At 34.0% G+C, this 25649-nt stretch overlaps 1 protein-coding gene across 21 annotated transcripts in view; it reads left to right on the top strand.

Moving 5' to 3' along the window:
- Positions 1 to 25649, top strand: part of Ncor1 (nuclear receptor corepressor 1) — a 153011-nt gene that overhangs the window by 35724 nt on the left and 91638 nt on the right. For 14 of the 21 annotated variants that reach the window (XM_071603044.1, XM_071603048.1, XM_071603058.1 and 11 more), the window contains exons 4-10: positions 3871 to 4063; positions 9586 to 9768; positions 16095 to 16208; positions 21391 to 21447; positions 22010 to 22062; positions 22381 to 22407; positions 24429 to 24495. In XM_071603044.1, coding sequence (XP_071459145.1) covers positions 3871 to 4063; positions 9586 to 9768; positions 16095 to 16208; positions 21391 to 21447; positions 22010 to 22062; positions 22381 to 22407; positions 24429 to 24495 — 694 coding nt within the window. The remainder of the gene's footprint in view (positions 1 to 3870; positions 4064 to 9585; positions 9769 to 16094; positions 16209 to 21390; positions 21448 to 22009; positions 22063 to 22380; positions 22408 to 24428; positions 24496 to 25649) is intronic. The other 7 variants (XM_071603051.1, XM_071603052.1, XM_071603064.1 and 4 more) reach the window with 1 other exon arrangement.

Here is a 25649-nt window from a genome sequence, read left to right on the forward strand (position 1 = left end):
AGAAGGAAATTTGAATGACTTGACCTCCTGTTACCTACTTTTTTTTTTTAAAGAGAGAGAGAGAGAGAGAGAGAGAGAGAGAGAATTTTTTTAATATTTATTTTTTAGTTTTTTCGGAGGACACAACATCTTTATTTTTATGTGGTGCTGAGGATCGAACCTAGTGCCTTGCACATGCCAGGCGAGCGCGTTACTGCTTGAGCCACATCCCCACCCACCTTACCTACTTTTAACTCTCAAAGAAGCAGTGTTGAGAGAAAGAAAGAGGGTCAGTAATATCCTAGGATTTCTCATGCATATTTCCTAATTGGAGAAAAGTTAAATGGGGGTGGTAGTGAATGGTATGCTTAGACATTCCCATTCTGCTGTCTTGGTTTCTCAGTGGCTGCAGATAGAGGACCTGTGGTGTGAAATTTTCCAGGGTGATGAGCAAGCCCTCGGGAGTAATTTATATGTCTGTTTGGAAGAGTAGATCAGCAGAGGCTTGAACACAGCAAATACATACCTGGAAAGAGAAATTAAAGAAAACTCAGTGTGCCCTCCCCCCAAAAAGCCTTTTGTGTAAGAAACACAAACCAAGAATATACCCTATTAGTGCAGTGTACTGTTGATGAACTTAAAATGATACATTCAAAAATAAAATAAGACAACCAAAGAAATAAAATGATTGATTGGACATTCAGATATCACCCTGCCCACCTTTATAAAATCAGTATATAAAATGAAAAGGATCAAGGAATAAAATAAGGTATGATTGAAAGTAAGAAGTCTTGACAGAATCAGAATGAATGCAGAAGGACAAAGTTTAGGCAGTTACAAAGAAGTAGAAAAATATGAAGATCATCTAACATGATAACATATATTTCTGGACTGGAGAAACTTGTAAAGTATAGAAATTATGTAATTGAACAACAAATGTTTTCCCCTTAAAGTTTAAGAGGAACTCTAGGTTGGCAGAGGGTTTTCTTGTGGGCTAGCAATAACTTTGATTCTTTGTGCTGTGTTGACTGGCTTGGCCTTTAACCTCATGACAGATGGTAGTTTTTTTCCCCCATTTTTTTTTAATTGTTGCATTATAGTTCTACATAATGGTGAAATTTGTTGTTACATATTCCTGTGTGCATAACTTGGCCAATATTATTCCCCATTTACCCGCTTTCCCTTTACTCTTTCTTCCCATGGTGTCCTTAATCTACTGATCTCCCTTCAGTTTTCATGAGACCCCCCCTCCCCAACTTTCTTTTCCTTTTTCTTCTTTAGTTTTCACATATGAGGGAAAACATATGACCCTTGACCTTCTGAATTAGGTTTATTTTGCTTAACATAGTATTCTCAAGCTCTATCCATTTACCTGCAGATGACCTAATTTCATTTTTCTTTATGCCTGAGTAAAACTCTGTTGTTTGTATGAATGTATGTGGATCACATTTTCTTTATCTTTTCATCTGGTTCCATAGTTTGGCTATTGTGAATTGTGCTATTATAAACATGCATATGCCTGTTTCCTTATAATAAGTATGATGACTTTAATTCTTTATCATAAATACTGAGGAGAGGTATAGGTGGTTCATGTAATGGTTTCATTTCTAATGTTTTGAGGAAACTCCATATTGATTTCCAGAGTGGTTATACTAATTTTTACAAACCCATCAACAATGGAAAAGTATTTTTTTCCCCTACATCTTCTCCAGCATTTATTATTGTTTGTATTCTTAATAGCTGTCATTCTGACTGGAGTAAAATGTGTTTGATAGATTACTTCTGGCTAATGAGTGGAGGATGAATCTCTTGATTTATGTAGCTATTGTTGTTGAAATTGTGAAGTGCAAGCTCTTCAACTTTGTTCTTTTTTTCCCAAGGTCATGTTGGCATTCCATATAAATTTTTTAATTTTTTTAGTTGTCAATGGACCTTTATTTTATTTATTTATATGCGGTGCTGAGAATCTAACCCAGTGCCTCACACGTGTTAGGCAAGCGCTCTACTACCGAGCCACAACCCCAGCCCCTCCATATAAATTTTAAGATAGTCTTTCTACTTCTTTAAAAAAATGCCAATGGGAGTTTGATGGAGATCACATTGAATAACTCTGTTAAGTTACTTTGTATTATCTCAACAGTGTTACATCTTCCAATACATGAACATGAAATTTCTTACTGTTTTGGAGGAGGGGGCACTGGAGATTGAACTCAGGGGCACTTGACCACTGATCTACATCCCCAGACCTATTTTTTTTTTTTTTTTTTAATTTAGAGACAGGGTCTCACTGAGTTGCTTTAGTACCTCACTTTTGCTGAGACTGGCTTTGAACTTGTGATCCTCCTGGAGATTATAGGCGTGTGCCACAAGCACCCAGCTAAATTTCCTACTTTTTTTTTTTTTTAAATCTTTTATTCCAGCTGTGTTTTCTGAGTTTCAGTGTTTAAGTCTTGATCCTCCTTGGTCAAATTTTATTCTTATTTCATTCGGGTGCTATTGAAAATAGAATTATTTTAAAAATCCTTCTCAGGTTGTTCAAAGCTAGTATGTGGAATACAATGGGATTTTGTGTGTTGATTTTTGTGTCCTGCAACTTCATTGCATTTGCTTATTTACTCTTAAGCATTTTATGTGACTTCTTTAGTGTTTTCTATGTAAGAGATTATGTCTTCTGTGAACAGGAATGTGTTTCCAATTTTGGACACTTTTTATTTCTTTTTCTTGCCTGATGGTCTGACAAGAATGTCCAGTGGTGAAAGCAGTCATCCTTGTTTTATTCCTAAAGCTTCTTGCTCCACTGTTTTTTGTGACAAGGTTCTTCATTTTAAGAGGTCATGGAATTTTGTGTTTTAAATGAGGTTTACAATTTTTGAAGTATAATTTTATAGGCCTTAGCATTTTTTATCATCTCTCCTAAACATGAAACCCAATGATTATGTTTTCAGTGAAATGTTGTTTTTTTGAGATGTTAATTTAAAGCTTGGCCATAAAGTAAAATATCACCTCTGTAAATACTTTGGTAGAAAATTGTCAAGTTAATGAATACCCATAACCAAGACTCTGTAATACATCATGTAGACAAATAACAGATGCATCCTAACTTTCAAGACACTTTTTTCTTTTGGGGGGAAATTTAGAATTTTGGGGGTCAGGATGATGTGCTAAGAAACAGCATTGGAAAAAACTTGGTCTTTTTTTTCTTTTCTCTTTAGTGGTAGTAGGGATTGAACTCAAGTCCTCCCACATGTGATACAAGTGTTCTCCCACTGAACTACACCCATCCTACCCCCTTATTTATTTTCAAATAGGGCCTCACTAGTTTGCCTACACTATCCTGGACCTTGAATCCTTCTGCCTCAGCCTCCCTAGTAGCTGGGATTATAATTCTGTGCCACTCTGCCTGGCATGTAATAGACCAATCTTTAAGACTCGATGACACCTTACTTCAAGTCACTTGTCTCTCCATGTAGCAGTAGCTGGGAGTTTTGTTTGTTTTTTTTTTTTTTTCTGCTTATTTTTATTATTGGTTGAAAAATCCTCAGATCTGGAATTCATTTTTTATGGCATAGGGTTTAAAACTATTTTATGGATATCCTTTAGGAACTTGTAATTTCTTTTGCAAATCAAAATCTTTTGTCATTTACTTCCAGATTTTTTTTTTTTTTTTTTTTACCATCCTTCCCTTCCCTGCCAAAGAATCTGTTATTAGAATTAGAAGTTTAATAGTACTCTAGTACGGTATATATTATTCTGAGTTGAGCAGGAGGCAGGAAGCAGTTCACTTTGAAAATAAACACAAATTTTTAATTTATTTAAAAGTCTTACCAGGATGTTAGAAGTATCACTTAAAAATTTTCAAGAATTTTTTTTGGTTGTTGTTATACGTATTAGGCCTCAAGAGAGGAGAACTGGATATGAACAGTTTCACCCAGGCCCATCCACAGTGGATCATGATTCACTGGAATCCAAGCGACCACGTCTGGAGCAGGTTTCTGATTCTCATTTTCAGCGTGTCAGTGCTGCGGTTTTACCTTTAGTGCACACGCTGCCAGAAGGATTGAGGTCTTCTGCAGATGCTAAGAAGGTAAATATTTGTTCTTTTGCCCTGTGGAGCTATAGGTTTGTAATGTTTATTTAGCCATATTCAGGCACAGTGCCTAAAAGACAGTCCAGTTATGCCACTCCCTAAAGGCTACTGCTAATAGGAAAGTAAAAATTTTGTTAAATAGAACCATATAACACAGATTTAGTTCTCCAGACTTTAAAGTCAGTACTTTTGACTTTTTAGGAAATGAAAACAATCTGAGAACTGATAAAGAAAAATTTCTATTGGCTAATTCTCAGAAATTTGGACTGACTTGCTGCACTATAAAATATGGTCTGAGGCACTCAAGACTACCAGTTTTGTCAAATTTAAATTATATTTTAAATAAGCCCCTATAATGTAGTAGCAATTTATTAACTTACTACATAGGCGAAAACACATTTTAGGTACAGTTTAACTATAGTTTTTAATGTAGAAAAAAATTTGCTTCTAATTTATATAAGTATTACAAATACAGAAAACTTGGAAATGATAGAGGAAAGAAGTGATGTAATTTATTTGCAGATAATGACTCCCTTATTTCGTTAATTTTTAAATAAAATTTTGTATATTTACTGCACTATGTGATATTTGATATATATGTATATTTTGGAATGAGTCAATCAAACTAATTAACGTATTTTTTACCTCTTGTAGTTGCCTTTTATGTGGTAAGAAAATTTAAAATCTCTTAGCAGTTTTCAAGTATATAATATATTATGGTTAACTAGAGTCATTCGTACAATCAGATGGAACAAATACTTTTAGTGTTAACTATATTTTGTGACATTTCAAATAATGCATAGAGTGAATTTATGAGAGTTCTTTTAAGCTCACATTATTTTTCCTCTTGTGTTTGTTATTACCCTTCTTTTGTGAAATGTGTCCCTGTATTATGCTTTTGCTTTGTTGTTATGCTTATCTTTTTCAGTGGTCTGTTTTCCTTATTAAATTTGTAGAGTAGGAAATACCTAACAAGTAGGTATTGAATAAATACTTGTTTTAAAATAAGTTAAGAAATGCTTAACAGTGGCATATTAACCATTTTTATTAACATCTGTTAATGCTTTCCCCACTGTCTTTTGTCTTAATTTTTTTTTTTTTGAAGCAGGGGCACTTAACCACTGAGTCACATCCCCAGCCCGCCCCCCCCCCCTTTTTTTTGGATATTTTATGTAGAGACAGGGTCTTGCTGAGTTCCTTAGTGTCTTGCTGAGTTGCTGAGGCTGGCTTCAAACTCTTGATCTTCCTGGCTTCAAACTCCAAACCACTGGGATTACAAGTGTGTGCAATCACACCTAGCTCTATTTTTTTTTCTTCTTTTGTTATTTGGGATTTAACTCAGGGGCACTCAACCATTGACCCACATCCCCAGCCCTATTTTGTATTTTATTTAGAGAGAGGGTCTCACCGAGTTGCTTAGCTCTTTGCTTTTGCTGAGGCTGTCTTTGAACCTGTGATCCTCCTGTCTCAGCATCCTGAGACAGGATTACAGGCTGGGATTACAGGCATGCGCCACTGTGCCTGCTACAATTTTTTTTTATCTTTATAGCGTACTGAAGTTTAAAATGTTTTTGACAGAGCTGGGTGCGGTGGCACATACCAATAATCCCAGCAACTCCGGAAGCTAAGGCAGGAGGATTGCAAAATCAAAGCCAGCCTCAGCAAAAGTGACATGCTAAGCTACTCAGTGAGATCCTGTCTCTAAATAAAATACAAAATAGGGCTGGGGATGTGGCTCAGTGGTTTTAGTGCCCCTGTGTTCAATCCCTGGTAACCCCCCAAAAAATGTTTTTCACATCAAACCTCTTTCCTCTATTTACTTTTATGGCTAATTGCCTTTTCTTCCCTAATATCATGTGAATAAATACCCACAATTTTCTTTGAGATTTTATGCAATGAAAAATAATTTAAAAGATAGTATGTCTATGCTTTATTTTCAAATAGTTCAAGAACAATTTTATATATAAAGAGAAAGCAAATATAGCATACAACTGGTAAATCTAGATGAAGGATAAATGACTGTCCTTTTTATTATTCATTTAACTTTTATGTAAGTTTTCAAAATAATAAGGTGAATGTAGAAAGCTCTTTGTGGTAAGCTAGCTTCTGGGAGGTTTGAGACACACCTGACCATGTGATGCACCATTATTATATAGTGTTTCTGGTTTATAAGAAATGTTTTACTGCATTAAAAGGAAAAAAACCCTTAAATATAGCAAATAAAGTTCTTTCAGGACTGAATAATTTATCATAATATAATTTAAAGATATATATATATATTAGCAGAAGGGAATCTTAAGCACTCATTCATTAAAATGTAACATGTTGGATCAAAGTAAGACCTATTTCCTTTTTTCTTTTGTTTGGTACCAAAAAAAAGGGATTGATTGTACACAGGGGTGCTCAACCATTGAGTTACATCCTAGACCCTTTTTGTTTTTAGAGACAGGGTCTTGCTAAGTTGCTTAGGGCCTCATGAAGTTACTGAGGCTGGCTTTGAATTTGCAGTCCTCATGCCTCATCTCGAGCTGCTGGTATGATAGGTGTGCCCACAGCACCTAAGCTTCTTTCTATTTTATAGTTGGGAAACCAATATTGAGGAAAAGTCAGAGACCTATATAGAGCCTCTTAAGTTGAAAGGAACCCCTAGATCTGCTTACCTGACTCATTTTTCTGTTGTTTGTTTTTGATTTTATGTTGAGTTTTTAGTTAATGTTTTCAGATGGTTTCCCCATTTCATTATTTGCCTCTTACATTTATTATAATTTTGATAATCAGAAGATTGTTTTTGTTTCATCAGTTTTTCTTTTTAAATAGTATGTTTTGTTATTATCCTTCCTAAGCCCAAGATGTCATTTTTTAAAGTTTTTTTGTGATTTGCTGATAAACCTCCTATGTTTGTTATTTCTTGGCTTTTATTTTGATATAAGATGTGAGTAGGAAATTAATTCTTTTTTAAAAAAATAGCTGTCTGGATGTTGCATGAAGGTGGGGACAATGTTTCGATTGTAATTTTGTGCCTAAATTCTGTCATATAAGGATGTACTCAGGAGTTTTATCTTTTTGTTAAATATTTAATCAGAAAGGAAGTCGTGGAAAATATTGATATGTAATACCAATTCTTAGGGCATGCATCAGAATTACCTGTGGAGCATTTTCAAAATCTACTGATGAAAGTATAATGTTTTACATTTATACATAATTATATAACACAAATATTAATATAACATGGAAGTCCGGATGATTCATTAAATATTTTTCTCTGTACATTAATGTTTCAAAGTTTTCAGGAACAAGCTATCTCACAATTAAAGAAGACCTTAAGAAAATTAACAAAGTCTGCAGTTAGTCTTCATTTAGTGCCAGAGTAGCTGGTTTAGTGAATTCAAGATTGTTATGCTTTGGTGGGTGACTCAGGAGGAATGGAGACAGAAGGATTGCAATTTCAAGGCCAGCCTCAGCAATTTAGTGATGCCCTAAGCAACTTATTGAAATGCTGTCTGAAAATGAAAAGGGCTAGAGATGTGGCTTAGGGGTAAAGCACTCCTAGGTTAAATATCCAGTCCCAAAAAAAGAAGAATTATTATGCCTTTCATGGTATTAGTGAATGTTAAAAAGATATTATAAAGATATTTCCGCCTATATTTTGTTTTTTAAGGTTGATGGGGAGATGGTCATACCCCAGATATGATTTCTTATTTTGAAGACACTGTTTTCTTTTGAAAACTAGTAACTTCAAGAATTTATATTGTAACAGAGGAAGCATAAAGTACAGGGTTTAAGGCTGCTAGAGATAAACTGCATATTAAACCTAAATGATACAGGAATTTAACTGTATTATTGATCTATTGTTATTTAAATTTTTTTTAGATTTATATGTGTGTATATACATATATATATATATATATATATATATATATTTATATACATATACTTTTTTTTTTTTTGGAGGTTCTAGAGATAGGCCTTGTGCATATTAGGCAACTATTCTGCTTCTGAGCTATATTATTCTTTGTTTTATTAAGGCTTCCTTATAGAGTTGTATAGGATTTTAGGATGTAGCCACCATCATCTTTTCTCCAGATGTCCCTTTTATTAAGTGTGTGCTATGTCAGGTTTAGCCTTTTTAGGCTTTTTAGCAATATACATGTTATGTTTTAGCTGCGGTCTCTGTAACAAAGTGGTTTGAGACAATTATTTAGGTATCTCTTCTGTACATTCTTGGTTTAGAATTAGAACCAGCTAGGTTTTGTTTGTTTTTTGGTACTGGGAATTGAACCCAGGGGCACTTAACCACTGAGCCACATCCTAGCCCCTTTTTATATGTAGAGACAGGGTCTTGTCAAGTTGCTTAGGGCCTTGCTAAGTTGCGGAGGCTGTCTTCAAACACTTGATTCTCCTGCCTCAGTCTCCCGAGCCTCTGGGATTACAAATCAGCACCACTGTACCAGGCTCATTATTTAATACCTGTTAGGTTTTTACAGTTTCACTTATCATTCTCATTCTGGGCTTCTCATAGCCTAAAGAAAACTAAAACCTCAAACTAAAATTCATTTGTTTTATGACCTGGCTTATATCTTTACCTCATATTGGAAGTTAGTGATTTTGTGTGTGTATTGTGATAGTAGATTTTGGGTGGAGGGGCTTTCATTCTTTTGCAGATTTGTTGGTGGAATTGATGAAGTTTTTCTTTTCTTTTTTTTTTTTTGTGTGTGTGTAAAGTAAGATGATGGTTTTTCACTAAAGAGAGATTACATGTGTTATAGTATGGACAGGCTTAGTTGTCTATCTGCTTTACGATGGTAGGCCTAGAAATGGTAAGAACAAATGTTCCTAGGTCTGACTTCTGTGCCTCAGCTTTGATCCTTAGAAATTCTGAAAACTCTGTGTGTGTGTGTGTGTGTGTGTGTGTGAGAGAGAGAGAGAGAGAGAGAGAGAGAGAGAGAGAGAGAGAGAGAGAGATATTGGGGATTGAACCCAGGGCCTTATACATGCTGAGCATATACTGTACCACTCAGTTACATCCCCCAGGCCCTGAAAAATTTTTGATAGGAATTCTTGGCCATATCATAGCTGTTAAGTTGGGTGGACACACAGGTTTTACCTGGAGAGACACTATTTCTTATTCTTATTTTAAAGAGCCGTTGCAAGAAAATGGCTCAGAAATTTATCTCTTTCTTTCCTTTCCTTTCCCTAGAATTTCCCAGTAGTGTCAGTATTGTTACTGAAGACTGATCAACCACCTGGCCACCTCACTGTGTATAGCTTTTAGGGTCTTCAAAATAGTGAATGATTCATCTAAACTAGAAAAGTTCTGTAACCATCTGTGGGATTTATGTATGTATATTTGCTTGTGTGTGGATATGAAAATTGGTAGTAAGAGACTGCTGTTAGGGAAATAGTACACATGGCTCTGCTGTATTTTAAAAGTTACTTTTTCAGTTAAGACCATCTTGACTCTTAAACAGCCAGTGTGCTGTTAGTGAGAAATAAATTGCTGGTCTCAAATTTCTTTAAAGGATCCAGCATTTGGAGGCAAACATGAAGCTCCATCTTCTCCAATCTCTGGGCAACCATGTGGAGATGATCAAAATGCTTCACCTTCCAAGCTTTCAAAAGAAGAGTTAATACAGAGTATGGATCGTGTAGATAGAGAAATTGCGAAAGTAGAACAGCAGATCCTTAAACTGAAAAAGAAACAAGTAAGTGCTTTTATTTCTTAATATATGCTAATATGTTTTTCCCCCTAAAGAAGGTAATGTTGAATTTTCCATATTTTAGAACTATATATAAAAGGAATCATTCCTTGTATAGTCTGTGATTTGCTTTTTTTGGCTATTAGTTTTCTTAGTTTCTGTACTGTCTGATTATATATTCTTTGAGTGTACTGTATGATGCCAAATTTGTTAAAATGAGAGTACAATTTTACATTCCCATTTGTAGCATGGATGTGTATTAGTTTATGCACATCCTTATCTTTACTTGATGTATATTTTTTTTCATTTGGATATGAAGTAGTTTTCACTTTGGTTTTAATTTGCGTTTCCTTGATTAGAAATGAGGCTGGGCTTAGTTTCACTTGTTTGTGGCTTGTTTTCCCAGTACGTATCATTAAGGTCTTGTATCCTCTTAGGTTGTTTTGTTATTTTCTTATCTTTATTTCCTACCAGGTGTAGTGTTGCATGCCTGTAATCCCAGCTACTTGACAGGCCAAGGCAGAAGGATCATAATTTTGAGGCTAGTCTCGGCAACTTAGTGAGACCCTGTCTCATAAGAAAAAGAGTTGTGGATGTAGTTTAGGGATAAAGTACTTGCCTAGCATGTGTGGGGGGAAAAAAGATTTCTTAAAGACTTGTCAGTTATGTACATCATAGATATCATTTAAGTTGTGGTTTGTCATTTCTTTTTTTTAAGGAAGGATTTGCTTTTTAAATGAGAAAGTATTTTGCCTTGATATATTGTCTAGACTGGTCCGTAACTCCTGAACTCAAGTGTTCCTCCTGCCTCAACTCTCAAGTAGCTATGATTACAGGTGTATGCCACCTGGCTCAAGGAAGGACTTTTTAAAAATTAAGATTATATGTCATATTCCACAATACTTACCTTTTCAAAGTGCTTGTAATATATTTATAAAGATTTGCCGTCACCAGTAATTCCAGATATCAAGTTAATTTTTATTACTTTAAGAGAAAGCCCCATATCAATTAGTAGTTACTCCCCATTTCTCTCATTTTCATGCTTTGGCTTCCCCTCAACTGTCTGTGTCTATGATTTGTGTATTTTGGACATTTTGGCCTATAGCAACATAAATTATGTGACTTTTTGTGTTTGACTGCATTTATTTAGCATGTTTTCAAGATTCATCCATGCAGTATTTTATATGGACACTTTATTACTTTCTATGATTGAATAATAGTTCCATTGCTTGGCTATATTTTATTTGTTCATTCATTAGTTGGTAATCATTTGGTTTGTCCAAATGATTACCAACTAATGAATGAACAAATAAAATAAAAAAAAACTTTTTGACTATGATGAATAATGCTGATGTGATATTCATATTTTTGCATTGACATGTTTTCCCCCTTGGATATACATCCAGGAGTGGAATTGCTGGGTCATGTGGTAAATCCATTTAAATGTTTGAGGAACTTCCAACTGTCTTCCAAAGTGGCTGAACCATTTTATATTCCCACCAGAAGTTTATAAGGTTCCACTTTTTCTGTCTCCTTGTCAATGGTGTTTTTTGGTGAACAGAATTTCTTTAAGTCTTATGAATAAGGTAATTTATTATATTCTTATAGTTTTGTAGTTTTGCTTTCCACATTATTCTTTTAAAATATTTTTAGTTGTAAAGGGATCTTTTATTTATTTATTTATTTATATGTGGTGCTGAGGATTGAACCCAGGGCCTCACACATGCCAGGCAAGTGCTCTACCACTGAGCCACAACCCCAGCCTCCCACATTATTCTTTAATCCACTGGAAATTAACTTTTTGTCACCCTCAAGGTAACAGTCAAAAGCCCCCCCCCCCCACCAACTGCTCTTTAGTATTGATTCTATTATAATTAATGTTTACATCTATAAATAGATTGCTTTCTGGGCTTTGGGTTCCTGTCTGCTGGTATTGTCTTCTTAGGTTCTCCTACTTATTAGAGATTTATAGTAATTCTTATTCAGTAAGGTATGCCCCACTTCTGTGTAAACATTTCAGCTACCAAAAATTTTTGTATCTCATATAATTTTTTAGGATCACGTTGTTCATTTCTCCGAAAAATCTTTCTGAAATTTTAGAGGGAATCATATAGAATGTAGAAATCAATTTTGAGGGAGTAATGTCTTCTATTTTTTGCATACTGGGGATTGAATCCAGAGCCTTACTCATATTAGGCAAGTGTTTTACCAGTGAGTTATATACCCAGCCCAGAAAAGATATCTTTATGATTTTGAGTCTTAACAATCCATGAATATAGTATACTTTTCCATTTTTTAATTTTTTTTTCATATTTTATTTATTTTGTGATTCTGGGGATTGAACTTAGGGCCTCACATATGCCAGTCAAATGCTATACCACTGAGGTACACTCCAGCCTTTTTTAAATTTTGAGAAAAGATTTTATTACTTTTACTAGGCTGAATTAGAACTTGTGATCCTCCTCCTTCAGCCTCTAAGTCATTGGGATTGCAGGTGCATGCCATTGTACCTAGTTCATGTTTTAGTTTTGTCCAAAAATATTTTATGTACCTTGTGTTAGAGTCAACTTAGATACTTTATATTTTTATGTTATTGTTAATAATATCTTTGTAAAATTTTTATTTGTTTAAATATTACATTTGACTTCTTTTATACTAACTAGCAGCTTCTCAAAATTATTGTTTTTATGCTAATGATTCATAGATTGTTTTGGGGCCTCTGTATAGGTAATAGTCATGTCAACATTTTAAAAAATAACATTTTTGTTTTTATCTTTACAGTTTTATTTCTTTTTCTATTGTTTTATTGTTCTGGTTCAGACTAATATTTAAAGTGATCATTGTTGTTCTTTGCTGCTTTCATTCATTCATTTATTTATTTATTTTTAATTATTTTTTAGTTTTAGGTGAACACAATACCTTTATTTTTATGTGGTTCTGAGGATCCAACCCAGTGCCTCATGCATGCTAAGCAAGCACTCTACCACTAAGCCACTGTTAAAGAAATGTGTTTTACATTTTATCATTGATTATGTTGAGTTTTTTGTAGACACTCTTCATCAGGTTGGAACATTTCCTTCTATTCCAATATGCAGACTTTTTATTTAATCATGAAGGAATGTTTAGCTATACCATTTTTTTTACATTTACTGAAAATCTTTCTCCTTTAATATCTCAATGTGATGAACTCATTTAGTTTTAAATCACCTGTGTATTTTAGTGTTCAGCCTAAAACAGTCATGATATATTATCTCTTTTTAAAATTTAATTGCTGGATTTAATTTAACAATATTTATTTTGAGTTTTGTTTTGCAATACTGGGGATTGAAGCCTGGGCCTCACATGTGCTAGGCAAGTGCTCTATCCTCAGCCCTTTTTAAATTTTATTTTGAGATAGGGTCTCGCTAAATTGCCCAGCATTTAGTAATCTAGCAGATTGCTGGAGGCTGAATGTCAATAACTAATAAAATTTTTTAAAAAGGTTTAACTGACTAGGAAACTAACAATCTTTAAAAATTTATACACCTAAAAATCAGGACTTAAAAATATACAACATAAAAACTGACAACTCCTCGAGAAAATGAAAAAATTTAAAATCCCAGTGGTAATTGATATGTTGCCAATAAAAATAAGAAATTATACATATATATATATATATAAAATTTTGAAGAGTAAAAAATACCCATTATTTTCAAGCATAACCAGAATATTTATGAAAACTGATCATCACAATCAAAAAATTAACCAGAAATTTCAAGACTGTACTAAAGATCATATTCTTTTGCCATTATAGAGTTAGAAATCAACCAAGAATAAACCAGAAGAAATCATATGCCTGGAATTTTTATAAAACAATAATTAATACACTGGTCAAAAAAATTGTGATGTACGATAAAAAGTTTTACCAATTAAAACTTGTGGAATGCGGCTAAAAGGAGTAAATGAAAGAAAAGAACTAAAGCTAAAAGATTAATGTGTTAAGTACCCAAGGTGTAAGACATTATAGAGTAAAACCAAAGAAAGGAAATAAGAAGCAGAAACATTACACAGAAAATAGGGGAGGAGGCAGGGGATTAGCAAGGATGGTGGAATGTGATGGATATCATCATCCAAAGTACATGTATGAAGACATAAATTGGGTGTCAACCTACTTTGTATAGAAACAGAGATATGAAAACTTGTGGTATATATGTGTAATAAGAATTGTATTATAAAAATTAAAAAAACTAAGTACATGTATAAAGACATGAACTGATATGAACGTACTTTATACAAAGATATGAAAAATTGTGCTCTATATGTATAAGAATTATAATACATTCTGCTGTCGTGTATTTAAAAAATAAAATCAATTAAAAAAAAGAGAATACAATTATATTCCCCCCCCAAAAAAAAATTCCCCAAGAAAATAAAAGCGAATTTTTAAAAAAGTTGAATTATTAGTAAAAATTTTCACATGCAAAAGTAAATTCATACTAGATGCAATTGATTTTATCACTGTTTAAATTCTGCCAAATGCTCAAATAATTAAAATCTGAAACTATTTGAGAGGTTAGAAATGGTACAATACAGGCTGAGGTTATAAGCTCTGGTGATTGAAAACTAGGATAAGTAAGGTAGGTAAAATTCAGCACAATTAATGTAAAATTAATATAGAAGAATAAATAGGTGAGGACGGTTTGGGTTTCTTTCTGTGTGTGTGTGTGTGTGTGTGTGTGTGTGTTATTTGTATATATAATTTGTGTGTGTGTGCAATGTTATTTATTCATTTATTTTTAGCCTTTCAATTATAATGATTTTATCCCAGGGCTATTGAGGAAAAATGAAGTGTGATTTCCCTAGGATTATTTATTCCTTATCAGGGATTTTAAAAGAAGGCCCTCTAAGCAGGAAAGAAAGGACATCATTGAAGATACTGCACCTACAAAAATGATCTCAGGATTTCAAACATCTTTCTTTCGCTTATAAAATAACAGACTATAAGGGTTTTTGGAACTCCATAGTGGAAATGTTCCTACAAGCTTCTCTCTTGGCAGATTTTTAATCCTTTGATTTAGGGGTGGTCTGACTTAAACAGGACTGGAAGCTTTTACTACTAGTCTTACTTAGTAGTATAGGTATTTTTTCCTTTAGGCCTTTTAATGGACCTAACTTTAACTTAAGTCCTTTTTATTATCTTAGGCAAGGGATTTATGCTTATATCTATTCATGTGGATGTTCGTTGAGCATTTACTAGGTTTCAGACATTGGTTTGTGTGCTGTTTGAAAAAAAATGGGTAAAGCAGACAAGTTCATGCTTCACTAATAATAAGTAATATTTACCAAACATTTACAGTTGTTTTATGCTTTATATATGAGTCATTTAATCCCTTCGGAAAGCTATATGATTAGGTTGTATCCCTACCCCTACTTTACATGTGAGTCATCTAGATATTGGCTTAAGATTGGAGCAAGAGGGCTAGGGCTGTAGCTCAGTGGTAGAGCACTTGCCTAGCATGTGTGAGGCACTGGGTTCAATCCTCAGCACCACATAAAAATAAATAAATTAAATAAAGGTATTATGTCAATCTACAACTAAAAATATTAAAAAAAAAAAAAAAAAAGATTGGGGCAAGAACCCAGAAAAGTTACTAAAATCACATCACATATAGGGAGACTCTAAGGCTTAAACTGAGACAGTAATAAAGTAAAAGATTTCTGCTTTGTAACTGCTCATGTCAGCAGTCCAGTGCCTCTCGACTGGAGCACTATAAAATATAGTGATTCAGGATTGTGGCTCAGTGGTTGATTGCTTACCTAGCATGTGTGAGGCACTGGGTTCAGTTCTCAGCACCTCATGTAAATAAAGATCCAACAACTAATAAAAATATTTTTTTTAAAAAAAGAAGGGTTCAGGGATGCCATAGTTGTACTAAGTTAAGGATTAACCCTCAATCTCTTTTCTACCATATTATTTCCACCAGATCTTATATATACTGTGTGTCTCTAATACACAGTTTTTCCAGTGCCATCAAAAGGTCTTGAGATAGAGGTACCTAGGTTGCCTTCATCAGTATTAATTTCTCTTAATGGTTTGCTTTAATTTATCAAAATTATAAGATGTTTCTCCTTAGTTTCATATCTATCTATCTTAGGGTGATTTATGTTGTTTAATTATTAGTTAAAACAAATCTGATTATCTTTGAATTTGGTCCATGAGACCTTCATAGATTAAATGGCTATCCTACAGAATCAGTAAGCAATGCTCGGTAGCATATGTAATCTCGGGTGGTTAATTACTGGTTGAGGTGATATGCAGCAGATGTCTGACTCTTCCTTTCTGGGTCTCTTAGCAACAGCTCGAAGAAGAAGCAGCTAAACCTCCTGAGCCTGAAAAGCCTGTATCCCCTCCTCCTGTGGAACAGAAACACCGCAGTATTGTCCAAATTATTTACGATGAGAATCGGGTAAGCTTATGCTGTCTCTGATAGCACAGGCCTTTATGCACCCTTGACTGTGACTTTTCTATTTTTGAATTTGTTCCATTACAATTTTCATTATGTTAAAATCCTATTTCTATTTTACATTATATATTGTAGATATACTATTTAATGAATAGAATTTTATCAGCAAAGTTTGTCCTATTATGTAAGTACCAACAAGCAAATTTGATTATATTTAATATATAACAGCTTTTCTGTAGGTTGTTTTTCACTTCTTTTTCTTTTTTAATAATTAGTTTTTAGTTGGACACAATACCTTTTATTTTATTTTATTGATTCATTTTTATGTGGTGTTGAGGATCGAACCCAGGGCCTCACATTTGGTAGGTGAGTGCTCTACCTTTGAGTCACAACCCCAGCCTGTTTTTCACTTCTGAAGTGGTACTTAATACCAAATCTTGATAATATTTCAGTACAGATAGGCCTTGGATATGGAAATGAACTTCATTATCACCTTCAGGATTCATAAATAGGCTTTGTTAAACTTCAGTTTTAAAGTTAAGATTGACTTTGACCTTTAACTAGACTTTATTTTTAAAATTTATTTAAACAGTTCTTTTTGTATTCTTAATTAAAAATGTCATGGATTTAAGAAAGCTAGGCCTCAATTCTATAAATCATTTTTGTATGACAAAATTAATTTTGGGCCAGAACCTTGTCCAGAAACTAGCAGTTAAAGGGAAACTGATTTCACCTCAATATAAAGAAAATATTCTATCAAAGCTGATAAATTGTGACTTCCAGAAGTTCTCAATACAAAAAAATGTTAATAGGCTTTACGTATCATGGATGAAGACAGGCTTCTTAGCTGAAAGTTGATCTTACAGTAAAAGTTGAGATTAATTGTTTCAGATTATTTGCTTTGTAGTGAGTTGATTGATCAGAGTCAATCTGTTGTATGCAGAGAGCCTATAACATTATAATAGCCAGATATTTTTTAAAAATTATTTTTAGTTGTAAATGGACACAATACCTTTATTCTGTTTATTTAGTTTTTTTTAATGTGGTGCTGGGGAATGAACCCAGTGCTTCTAGAATGCAAGGCAAGCTCTCTACCACGGAACTACAACCCCAGCCCCAATAGCCACATCTTAAAGAAAATTTGAGTTTAAGAACAGTGACTGTTAGAATTGGGTGCCATCAGGCAGACCTGTAAACCCAGGGACTTGGGAGGTAGGAGGATCAGAAGTTTGAGGCCAGCATGGGCAATTTAGTGAGACCCTGTCTCACAATTTAAAGAAAAACAGCTGTGGATGTAGCTTAGTGTTAGAGTGTTTGCCTAGCTTTTGTGAAGCCCCACAATGGGGAGGAAGGGAGAAAGGAAGGGAGGGAAGGAAAGAAGGAAAAGTACCTGTTGGCTCTGCATTTAGCTTAGTAATAGACTGCTTGCCCCTTGCATATACAAAGTCATGGTTTCCATCCATAGCACCACAGGAAGGAAGGGAGGGAGGGAGGGAGGAAGGAAGGAATTAGTAATTCAATAAACATTTATAGATATGATCTTGGGCTCAGATATGTTTGTGTATGTACAGGTAAATAATTGAGTCATCAGTTATAAATACTTATATATCGTTAGTGTTATAGGCAGGTTAAATGTAGATAAGTAATATTAGTTTCTTGCTGAGCTCAATATTGGTCCATTTTATTGAATAGCTGGAGCAATACATGAAGATAAATCCAGTGAAGGTGGAAGGCAATAAGGGACATGAGTGATGAATGTGCCGTGTCGGGGGTGGGGGTGTCCAGTGTAGACAGTTGCCTTCTTACTTAAAAGAAATCAGAAATAAGGAGTCTTATGTGATATCTCCTGGTGTTTAAGAAATACTGTGTATAACTACAGAACACTCTAATGGGCTGATGGGCTTCACTGTCAGTTTGTGACCTCAGGGATAAAGTAAATAAGAATTAGAGCTGAATGGAAATTTATAATTTAGTATAAAACATTTTATAAAATGTTGACCTACTCCCTCCCCCACACGTGCACACACGTGACAGGGCTTGAACTCAGAGGCGCTTAACCACTGAGCCAACCCTTTTTTTTTTTTTTTTTTTTTTTAAAGAGACAGGGTCTCATTAAATTGCTGAGGGCCTCACTGTTGAACTCGAGGGCCTCACTGTTGAACTCGAGGTCCTCCTGCCTCAGCCTCCCAAGCTGCTGGGATTACAGGTGTGCACCACCATATCCGGCAAATGTTGACCTTTCTTAAAACAAGTTAATTTTCAAATAGATTCAGCTCAGTATGTTTACTGGTTGGTTGAGTTCTTTAAACAGGCCTTGTCTTAAACAATTTCAAGATTAGTGAATTCTGTGTTTGCTTCATTGGGATATGGACTGAAAACTATCTGAAGAAGATGTGATACTCTAATTATATAGATGCCTTCATTAGATAGCTTAATAATGTTTCTTAATGCCCATTAGCAAAACTTGAAAACTCCTTTCAGGCCTCTTCTTTCAGTTTTAGCATTTATATTTTGATATATTTGTGCTATAAAGAACAAAAAATTTGAAATCTTATATTTTTAACTCATAGAAATTGTGGAAGTCATCTTTTTAATTTTTTCTTCCTTCTTCACCCCTTCTGTTGGGGGCTGAACTCAGGGCCTCTTCCATGCTAGGCAAGTGCACTATCACTGAACTACATCCCTGACGCTCATATGCTTTTCCTAAATATACCTTGCTACTAGTCATTTGCTGTAGTTGTACCTCTGTAGTTCTAGAATCAAAGTGGGGGCTCCTGGAGAGAAAGAGAGAAGAGCTAAGCTGGATGTAGAACACTGAATTTCTCCCTGCTCACTTTCCAGTGCTTTCTGCCTTAACTTGCTGCCTTTTATAAGGTCTCCGCTGCCTGTGCAACATTTTTTTTTTTTTTTGATAACCTTATCTGTTTTGATACCATCAGCAAAGATAGATGGAACAACGATGAAAGCACATCTCTCATTCCTTGTATAGCAGTAGTCTTTGCTGGTTGGAATTAAGCTGAGTGTATCTTAAAGAGATGTCAACCATTATCATGTTTAGGAAATTGTTCTTTAATTTAAAACTTAGTGGGAAGAAGAAAACTATCCAAAAGAGAATGTTAATTTTAAAGATGGTTTCCTGAGAGAAGTTGATTCCATTTGATTTAATTTTCAGACTGTTTGTTTAGTTTCCAAACAGAATATTCTCCTGTACTATTTTTAACACTTTGATTTGCTATTTCCCTACTTATTTGTAGGTTTCAAAAAATATTTGTAAGTGCTCTGATTTCAGAATAATGACACATATTTTAGAGAAGTTTTCAAAAATATTTGTTTATATTTTGACTGTAGAGTTTATAAAAGTATATGAAAAGTAGTTTATAAAAGTTTATAAAAGTAGAAGAAAGGAAGGTGTTTACAGAGAAGTATGCTTAAGGGAAGCAACCTCCTTAGGCCAGTTTCTTAGGAACTGACTTTTTCTCTCCCTTTTTCACTTGTGTATGTATAGCCAGTCACTTAAGAATATCAGTCCTACCTCCTAACCATGAGTCTGGTCACTTGCATCACTGCACCTGCTTTGCTATTAGCTTAACTTGAGCTTTCATCTCACATAATTATTGAGTCTCCTTCCTTCAGTCTTTTTTCTTTCTAAGTCAACTTTCATAACTGTTGCCCGTAACATGATTGTTTAAATAAAATTTATTTTGCTCTTTTGGGATTTTTGGTATCGAATCCAGGGCTTCACACATGCTGTGCAAGTACTCTGGAACTGAGCTATATCCCCAGCACTTTTTATTTTATCTTGAAACATAGTCTTGCTAAGTTGCCCAGGCTGGTCTCAAACTTGTGATCCTTCGGAACGAACCACCCAAGTTGCTGGGATTACAGGATTGTGCCCAGCTCAAATGAAACCTTTTGATTATTTCCCACTTTCTACACAATAGCCCAAATTTTATTTATCAGTAGTTACATGTCTACTTGTCTGGCCTTGGCCCTGACACTCCTTCCTTAATAATATCCTACCAGAACAGGTTTTGGATGTTCCCTTGATGTTGTTAGCACCTTTACACCACTGTGTGCCTTCAAACAGTCCAGTGTTTTGCCTTTCATGTCAGTGGAACCCACTCAGACCCCAAGACACAGTTCAAATATTATCTCAATGAAAATTTTCAGGGCCCCTCACCCTCCTGCACTTGGAATGATATCTTATTCTGTTTTCTTAGTGTCTAGCAAGTGCCTGGCACATAGAACATACTCAACATATGTTTGAAGAATTAATAACTTAGATCTGCAGACTTAGAATGAAAAATGCAATGCGGAAATGCTAGGGTTTTTAAGTTTTTTTGCCAAACTATTGATAGGTTAGGTAGTACTTTAGATTGTGTTACTTTTAAAAATGGTGTGTTAAATATAAAATTCAATATTTACTTACTACTAGTATCAAAATAGCTGTTTTCTTTGTTGTTGAGCTATTACGGTTTGCTTATAACTAGAAAATTAGTTCATTATGTACTTTTAATTCAGAGATCACTTGGGTTTACCACAGCAAATATTGGCCACTTTATGGTATTTTATGATTTAAAGTTTTGTTAAAAGATAGAATGTGTTAAAGTATTTAGAATGTTTTGGGGGGTTTATTTACAGTAGTGAATCTTCATCCCATCTCTCTAGATTCTTAATATTTATTTGCTTCTAAGAACTTGCTTGGGCTGGAGATATAGCTCAGTTGGTAGAGTGCATGTCTTGCATGCACAAAGCTCTGGGTTCGATCCCTAGCACTACAACAATAACAAACAAACAAACAAACAAAAGAACTTGCTTACATATTAGGCATCACTTTCACTATACCTAATCAGCTTTGACTGAATTTAGTAAGGGGAGCCATGAAAATAAAATTAGAGAAGATTTTAGCTCATAGTATAAAAGAAGAATATTTGGAAGTAGGTAAGTTGAGCTATACATTAGTCTTAGATAATTTGAGTTTTTTTTTTTTTTAGACAGGGTCTCACCAAGTTGCTGAGAATGGCAGCAAACTTGCAATCCTCCTGCTTCAACCACCTGATGCATTGGCATTATATGCATGTGTGAACATGCCTGGCCTGAGATATATATTTTGAAATAGGTAGTGATTTTGCTCTTGGCTAATATGATTTTTAATTGTTTCATATAACAATGTCTTTATCTCCAGAAAAAAGCAGAAGAAGCTCATAAAATTTTTGAAGGTCTTGGCCCAAAAGTTGAACTGGTAAGCAATTTACTTTTTTATTTCCAGAACTTTGTGGGTTTTTTTTTTTTTTTTAAGTAACTTTTCTTGTGATGTAACAGGATATAAACCATTTATTTTGAGATAAGTGGGATATAGATGGGCAGAGTGGTAGGGATGTAAGTTTCAAGTGATAGTGAATGAACTTGGTTCTCTTTGCAGAAGCATATTTCTGAGTATGTTTCTTTCTAAGCAACCACTTAATCATTCAGGTAGCAGGAGAAAAAATAAAGAAATAGAAAACTCTTTGAATTTTATTGTTAAGATTAAGGCAGTATTTTAATCTGCCTTTGAAAGAAAAAATATCTATGAATAGACTTATTTATTATAGGATACATTGGGGTTTGTCGACTTTGTTACAGAAGTGCTGTTTTTAGGAGTTGGGGTAATTCAGGGAATCCAGTTGTCTGGATGATTCAGTAGGTCATGTTATGGTATATACCCATTAGTACTTGACCTAGGCTTATATTAAAATATTGTTTCTTTGTCTCTTCCTAGACATATGTACACCATTTTATACGTAAATATTTGATTTATTTTATAGCCACTCTATAACCAGCCATCAGATACAAAGGTGTACCATGAGAACATCAAGACGTAAGTATTTATCATCTTTGGAGTTCTTCAGTTAAAAACCATATATTCTATTAAAAAATCATTTTTATGTTATCCGCTGACATTATTATTACATAGTGTAGGTATGTTTTAGATTTGTGTAATTTGCTATGTTATCTTCCTCTGGCTTCTTGGGGGTTGGGGTAACAACTTTGAGTTTCCGAGGCCAAAAAATGAAATAAATTATTGCATAAAACTAGCTGGTTTTATAATCTGCTAGTAAAAAAGGTGGATACTTAACATTGAAATGGCTTACCTTGAGGCTTGAATTTTTTGCCTCCTGTTTTGTCTTTTTTTCAGTGGAGTACCTGCAAGGCGCATGATGAAGTAAGATAATGAAGCTTTTTCATTTAAGACTAGTGATGACACCGTCCCCCACCAAGCCACATCTGCCATTGCAAAGTAGAAGTGCCACGGATCATTTTATCATTATTCAAAATCCTATTCTAGGGAAATCCCTTCCATGACTCTTGCTAATGACGGTATTTGTAGACCCTTCTGCCATTTAATGTCCTGGTGCCTTGGAAGCGCTCAGTCACCTCCTGTGGGTGAGGAGTCTGCTCCAGAATGTAGTTTGCTTAGCCTTGCTCATCTGAGTACCAGGCGTTTATGGATGCAGATCTTGGAATAAGAAAATAAGTGAAAAGAAAATCTTAATTTCTTGATCTGATTGAAGTAAGATAGGAAGCTAGATAGGTATCTTTATTATTTTTTTAAATTATCATACTTGAAGAGCATTTTAGGTGACTTATTCTTAGTTTGTGACAAAAATGTTGATATTTCTACTTTATATGTTTTATTAAGTATAATCAGAATATTATAATTATTTACTAGTATATGAGCACATTGCTATTTATATATATTTTTTCTTTTTTTAATTTCTGAGAGTGTGTGCAATAGTTGACTACTTTGCAGAACTGGTGGCAAATATAATTTGCATGGTAGTATGCATGAAAACCATTTAAATTTGAATAATTTTAACTTTTGTTAAGTGTTCATAATGAAAGTCATATACTTATGAATTTTTCTGTGAGATGCTGCTATGGTCTTGAGAACCTGTCGAAGTAGATTAGGCAAAACTTAACGTATATTGTTTGGAACTGTTTGGCTGTTTTAACATCTTTAAGAGAAGAATAGGAGGTTAAATCTAGTAGGCTACTTTTATTGACTTTTTCCCCCCACAAAGCTTCAGTTATATTTGTGTTCTGTCTTTTCCCCTCAATATGAGCTGGAGAGCAGCTCTGTCTTTGAATTGTTGCCTATTTAATGATTATCACACTGTCCTGAAATGGGTTATTGACTGACTGACTTCGTTTAAATTCTTAGGAAACATTTTAAAATGTATTTATTGATTGCCATTGCTTTTAAGTTGCACATAATTACAGTTAGAGCAAATTGAATATATCTATGGTAATGCTGCCACTGTGTGTCACCTTTAGAAATATTTACTCAGCTGCATGCATCCATATAAATCGTTCAGTAGCTGTTTTTTCATCACCGTCATTTGCTTTGTATGAAATAGCAAATGTACCTTTTAATAATTCTTTTCATCTCTTGGCTACTTTTTCATATAGCCAGCTCCTGATTGTCCATGCTTATTTGAGTGGAGCCAGTGTCACTGTTAGTCCCGAGTGGCAGATAATCCAAAAAATTACTTCTACTTGCCTTGGCTTTGTATTTATATTTGAATAATCAGCTTGAAATCCTTTCTGGAAGTAGGTGGGGTATAAATATTTATATTTGAACCTGCATGTCATTGTTTTTGAAGGTCACAATGCTTCCAATTTAAAAAGTGAAATTGTTACATTATGATATAGGAGAAATCTTCCTGTCTTGTCACATCACCCTCCATTACTTCTTAGAGTGGCTTGTGTCATTTCTTTGACAGAAGAAAATCTTCTGTTTAAAGCTGAAACCACCTCTCTGTAAATATATTGGTATAAATTCTCATTGGAAGGAGGCCAGTCCTGTATCTGAGGTAGGGAGGTACCTGTAAAAGCTTCCCTTTTACCTCCAAAATGTATTTATCACCAGAGTTCTTAAGAAGAACCAGTAAATGTAATTGTAATTTAAAAATAAATTATATGCCTTATTATTGGATGTAATAATTGAAAATTAACTATGTCATCTTGGTATAGAATGGGAAGAATTTTAGTTCCAATTATTGCAAAAATTATAAAGTCTTATTTTGCAGGGTGAAAAAATTAGCATTAACTTTAATCGTATCATAAATTCTTAAGTGATCTTTACCTGTTGTTTTCCAGTGTGTCTGGAAAAAAAAAAAAAGTGAAATCATCCTTAAATTGTGCTTTTTCGTAATGTCATGCAACCATATTTTTCTCTTCTAGAAACCAGGTGATGAGGAAAAAACTCATTTTATTTTTTAAAAGAAGAAATCATGCAAGAAAACAAAGGGTGAGGTCCTATCCTTGTTAACTGAAATTTGTACAGCTTTCCCATTCATGCTCATTCAGGCATTCAGTTTTCCATTGTTAATGACAATAAATGCTGATTTTTAAAAGTAACTGAACATGTGACTTAAATATAAATCTAATTCTAGTTTTTAATACCACACTTAATATCATTATCAAATTAATTTCATTGGTCATCCATGTGTAACATTTTCATCTAGCCAAAAGAAAGAAAATGGTGAGTAGTTTTAAAAAAAAAAAAAAAAGACCACAAAAGATAAATAGGATGATCTACATTAGTCACTTAAGCCTCATACAAATGTGGGTAAGTTTTAGTCATGCCAATTAGACATTGTTATTTTTTTCTTGAAACTGGGTCAGCAAGGGTTCAGCTTTTTCAAATTCAAATGGTTTCTTATATTTAATTATATGGCTTGCCTTCTGAAAGTTTTATGGTTATAATCATAAAAGTTAAGTTATAAAAAAATACATGCTTATATTATTATTTTCATATATATTCATTACTAATTTACAGATAAACTGTTGATATATTTAAATTTAGATTTTTAATAAACTCTTTAAATCCATATCAGAAATGAGCTTTGTACCTTACACTTAATCACCTGACAGTTTAATGAGTTGTAAGGCTCAAGACACAGAAGCTTTTATTTGATGTAAAATGTTCTTTTGATGTTCTAATTTGCCAGGCTAGGCCTTCAGATACTGTCTTACATTACGGGTCTTGAGTTTTTGTTTTGCATAGAACATACAAATAATAAGTTAAGAAATTAGTTCATGTGTTTTTTTTCTGTCCAGTCATTCTGTTGTTATTGTGGTACTTGCTAAATCAGCTCTTTGGTGATACAGTTATAGGAGCATAGACTTCACAGAATAATTATAAAGTTTATGTGTTCAATAATTTGCTTAATAAATATTTATCGGCTGTATACTGTGTCTCATATTATTCTACAGTTGTGAGCAAGACAATCATATCGCTTCAGCTTTAGGGAGCAGATACATTAGCAGGCAGGTTTAGTATTGTGATCATACTGTGATCCTGCACGTACAGATTACTATGAGAGCATTTAAGAGGGAACACCTGATGTGAATCAGGCAACAACATTACATAGGAAAACCAATACTCTGAGGGAATGATTA

Source organism: Marmota flaviventris, chromosome 17, assembly GCF_047511675.1.
Source record: "Marmota flaviventris isolate mMarFla1 chromosome 17, mMarFla1.hap1, whole genome shotgun sequence".
Taxonomy (NCBI): domain Eukaryota; kingdom Metazoa; phylum Chordata; class Mammalia; order Rodentia; family Sciuridae; genus Marmota; species Marmota flaviventris.